At 41.6% G+C, this 4,708-nt stretch overlaps 1 protein-coding gene across 1 annotated transcript in view; it reads left to right on the top strand.

The window, feature by feature from the left end:
- The first annotated feature begins 584 nt into the window (after positions 1-584).
- The window catches only part of LOC109951082 (gamma-aminobutyric acid receptor subunit rho-3-like), an 18,509-nt gene continuing 14,385 nt past the window's right edge, over positions 585-4,708 (top strand). The window contains exons 1-3 of the mRNA XM_020585365.1: positions 585-867; positions 3,008-3,075; positions 4,141-4,350. Coding sequence (XP_020441021.1) covers positions 723-867; positions 3,008-3,075; positions 4,141-4,350 — 423 coding nt within the window. The 5' untranslated portion in view covers positions 585-722. The remainder of the gene's footprint in view (positions 868-3,007; positions 3,076-4,140; positions 4,351-4,708) is intronic.

Here is a 4,708-nt window from a genome sequence, read left to right on the forward strand (position 1 = left end):
AGAAAAGTTGTATTAAAAACATTTATTTAGTCAAGTGTAATGGCTTAAAAGTCAGGGTTTCACCAAGGCAGAAAGAGTAAAAGTAGACAAATCAGCAGACACATAAAACTGACATGCAGCCAATAATGTTTGTTTGATTCCTTTCATTATTACGCAGTATCAACAGTTATTTACATATTCAAATACTGGAGTTGACTGAGCTTCTGTGTCTGTTTTGGAGTAAAGATCAGGAAGCAACAGTTTCTCTGTAGTTTAACATTAGCTAATCAGTTCTGTGCTCCATTCTGTTGCACTATTTTCAGTGACTTGTCAGGAAACTGAGCTCATGTCTGATGGAAACGTCACACGGAGGTTCCCTGGGTTTAACCATATAAAAACCACAGAGCCTTTTCATGAAGGAAATTTTGTTCTGTACATTTCTTATTTTCATTCATCCAGCTCCAGATCATTTAATTTTAGCAAGCGGCTGTTTTCGTCCTGCGATGTCAGTTTAATTAGAACCTCATGCTTCATAACCTGTGCTGCTGTCAGGTTTGCCCGGCGGCACCTTCCTCTCTTCCTTTCCTCACACTAGTTTGCTCCCTTGCACTGATTGCACTATTCGACACACCTGTCCCGCTTCCCTGATTATTCACCAGCCGCGTCTCGTTAGTTTCCCTCCGTACTTATACACTGCTCACCGTTCACTCTCCTGTCAGTTCAATCTTTGTCCTCAGGTTCCTATGCTCGTTGTTTTTATGCTAGTACGCCAGTTCCAAGTCTTCTATGTTATTCGCACCTCTTTTCGTCCCGCTGTTTCTTTCCTCCTCTACAGATCGCTCCTCTCGACCCAGGATCATCTCAGCCCTGCCAGCCTCCACCATACAGGTCGATGCACAGTCTCCTTTAACTGTCTGTACATGCTCCTGTCTCCTCAGCCACCATCATCCCTACCTCGACCAGCCCAGGAGTGATCCCAGTGTCCGCAGCCCGGCCCAGTATCATCCACCATACCCCTAACTGGTTTGCATCTGCTGATCAACACCCGGTTACCCCTACCTACATCACATCTCGATTATTGCACTGTTAATAAATATCAGCCACCTGGGTCCGTCTTTCTTTCTGTTCGCTCATCTCTGTGTTCGAGCTGCCCTAACAGCTGCTTCCAGCACAGGTTATGCCATTCTGACACGTCTGTCAGTATTTATCTGACCAGTTTTTGTGAGCTGTGTTTGATGCTGTTTTATGACCAGATTTAAACCTTTGTCCTCGTTTGATTCTTTCCCTGGGGATTATAATAGTGTTCAAAGAACTGCAGTGATCAAGTGGCTTCAGTAGATGTAGAGAGGGAAGCAAACAAGAGCAACATCGCTAAACTGTTTAACTTTAGCTTTAAGTATCAAGACACCTTTTACCTCATTTTTCTACTAATAAGGATTACTATGAATGTGCATTAATCTGGATTATATTTCAGGTCTGGAGCAGATGGATGGGTGGGAAACAAACTAGCGTCTGCATTAGCACAAACAAACAATGCGCTCATGCAGACATGTATTCTGTGCAGAGTGGTAAACACATTTAACACATTTCAGGGGTTTAAAATGATTTTGGTGCATGAACTAAAGCTCAATTCCATGTTGATGGTTCACATTCATGTTTGTCTGGAGCTCTAGTGTGAACTGTGCTGAGGGTCTAAACAGCCACACAGGTGCAGATCATCACTTTAATTTTGCAGCTGGTAAAAGTGGAGCTAATTTTATCTGCTTATTTTCTTATTTGAATTACTGCTAGGTAGCTTGTGAATTTCTCAATGTGGAACAATATTTTTGTGATTTTACTGAGTTTTATTGATCTGATTCTGAAAAGTTCTCAATATAGTGCAGTAAAAAGTACAATATTTGTCTTTAAAATGCAGTGAATTTAAAGCATGAAGCAGCAGAAAATGAAAAAACTCAAAGTGCAGATACCTCAACATTGTATTTATGTACATTACTTGACCACATGTACTTTGTTACTTTCTGCTCTCCTCAGTCTATATGTCTGGTTGGTGAGTCTGTGGTCCTGCCTGTCATTCAGGGTGGTGACAACAAAAGCACCACTGTCTGCCTTATGGCCCTGTGACATTTCCATCCACTGTAATTTTACACAGAGGGAAATCTCAGCTCTCTCTGCCTCTGATAAGCCTATAGCTCCTGTGTGTGTGAGACCCAAGAAGCCAAAGAACGGAAACTCCTTAGATCCCTCCAGGGGAACAGCATCCAGAAATACTACATGTGACATTTCTTCATATCTTGCATGTGTTAAGGATGAGTAGTATGGCTGTAGGAAGGCTGACCTTTAAAGGACATCCATAAACCTAAATGAATCCCTACAAACCACTAAAACCCTCAGTCTTTCTGCATTATATTCTCTCATCGTGATGCCAAATAAGCGCTGGTATATTTACAGCTGTACCAGGTAACCAGCCACAATTGTGATTGGCATAAAATAGAGAATAAATTTGCTGATGATGGCGAGTTGGTTTGCCAGTCCATCCTGCAGCTGAAGACGGCTTCTTCCAAAATAAAACATCCAGCATCTTCTTGGACAATGTACAGATGTGAATGAGTTAAACTCTCCAGGATTAATCCTGTATACATAGCTCTGACTGACCTGCACTCGACATGGTGCCTGTGAATTTACTACGTGGAGCCTTGCAGCAGTTGCTTTGTTACTTGTTGGGGTAGCGGCTCCATAGCCCTGCTGCTATGGTGGCATAGCTCAACAAGGTACAATAGCATAAGTTGACAGAACGAGGTCCAACCAGATAAAATTGGCAGGAACATTTTGCTAGCTACACACTTGAGGCAAGGTTTGTACAGTTTGACCCAACCAGGCATCTGTAGTTTACATTACTGCTATGAAACAGGAAGTGTTGGGAGGGGCAAAAGGTGGTGAGGAGTGGTGTATGGTGTCATTTTGTTTTGAGTCTCACTGGAGCCTCTAGCCTGAAAAGCTTTAAAATGAATGAGCTCCTTCTGTTTTCCAGGTGTGGCCATCCTCGTCGGCATTGATGTGCAGGTGGAGAGCATTGACAGTATCTCAGAGGTCAACATGGTGAGAATTACTCTAAATGAATTTCTATTTTATTTTAATTTTGTGTATTTAATTTTTCTTAATTTATGCAATTTTATTTTTTATTTCTTTTTGTTTTGATTGCTTGTTATGGTTTGTGCACTGGCTTCCTGTTTGGTGCTTTTATTTTGGTTAGTTTCCTGTCCTATATCACCTCACCTGCCCCAGCTTTACTCCTTGATCTCTACACCTGGTTGGTTCCTTTGCCTTCACATTCTGTTTCTGGACACTTGCGTTTGACGTTCTGCTGCCTCGGTTTTAGATTCTGTTTGTTGTTCTGAGTTTGTTACCAGAGTTTAGTTTTTCGCTCCCTGACCATTCTATTAATCTTTAGTTCTGTCAGGTGGAGCACCCAGTACTTTAGTTTCTTATTTTTGAATAAAGACTGATAAACTAGAGTTTGTGTCTGCACTCTGGGTCCTTCCTTTGCTTTAAATACAACATTGCTCCATTGCTTTCCTTTACGTCTGTAAGCATTTTGAGCTGTTTAAAATGTGCTCTATATAAATATGTGCCTAGCGTTTACAAAAAGCTAAAAAGCCTAAGATTAAATACTTTAATTGTGTTTTTGTTCAGTCTTCTTTGTTTAGCATGGTTTAACATGGAAGCATCTTCCTTTATAATTGAATTTCTCTGAAGAGCCAAAAGATTCTGGTGCAATGGATCATTTCAGGTTTTTATTTATGCCTGCATAGAGAAAAAACACCGTCAGTGTCCAGACTCTCTGGAATTATACTGTTTCACAGAAGAAAGGAGAGGAAGACACACCCAGATGTTAATCATTCTCCATTAACCTGATTGGTGCCCCCTTATCCATGATCTAAGTGGTAGCAAAACACTGGAGCAAGCAAAGCATATATAAACAGCAGGAAAGGAGAGGTCTAGGAAAGACAGTCACGCTAACTACAACAGAAATGAATACATTTGAACCACAGGAACAGCAGTGATTACCAAAAATAGTTGCAAGCTAATGTGATATAATATAAATCCACAAATATAAAAACCAAAGCTCAGATAAGCGTGATTTTCTTGGTTCATGTCCTTCAGGACTTCACCATGACTCTGTACCTGCATGACTACTGGAAAGACGAGCGGCTGGATTTTCCTTCTCGGAGCAACCAAAGCAGGACGTTTGACTCTCGACTTGTGAAGATTTGGGTTCCTGATATCTTCTTTGTCCACTCCAAGCGCTCCTTCATCCATGACACCACCAAGGAGAACATCATGCTGTCTGCCGACGGAAACATCCTCTGTCAGGTAGAAGGCAGGATGAGTGTGGGTGGAAACATTGAGAGGTGAAGTTCAAATCAAATCAAATTTTATTTGTATGGCGCCAAATCACAACAAAAGTCATCTCAGGACACTTTACAAAGTAAGGTCTAGACCTTACTGTTATCACTATTATTACATAGGGAAAACCCAACAAATCCCCCTTGAGCAAGCACTTGGCGACAGTGGGGAGGAAAAACTCCCTTTAACGGAAGAAACCTCCGACAAACCCTGGCTCTTGGTGGGCGGCCTTCTACCTCGACCGGTTGGGGTGAGTGGATAGAGGAGAGACAAAAGAAGAAAAGCAACAAGACACAACAAACAATCAAACATTGATCAGGTTGAT

This window comes from Monopterus albus, unplaced genomic scaffold, assembly GCF_001952655.1.
Source record: "Monopterus albus unplaced genomic scaffold, M_albus_1.0 scaffold362.1, whole genome shotgun sequence".
Taxonomy (NCBI): domain Eukaryota; kingdom Metazoa; phylum Chordata; class Actinopteri; order Synbranchiformes; family Synbranchidae; genus Monopterus; species Monopterus albus.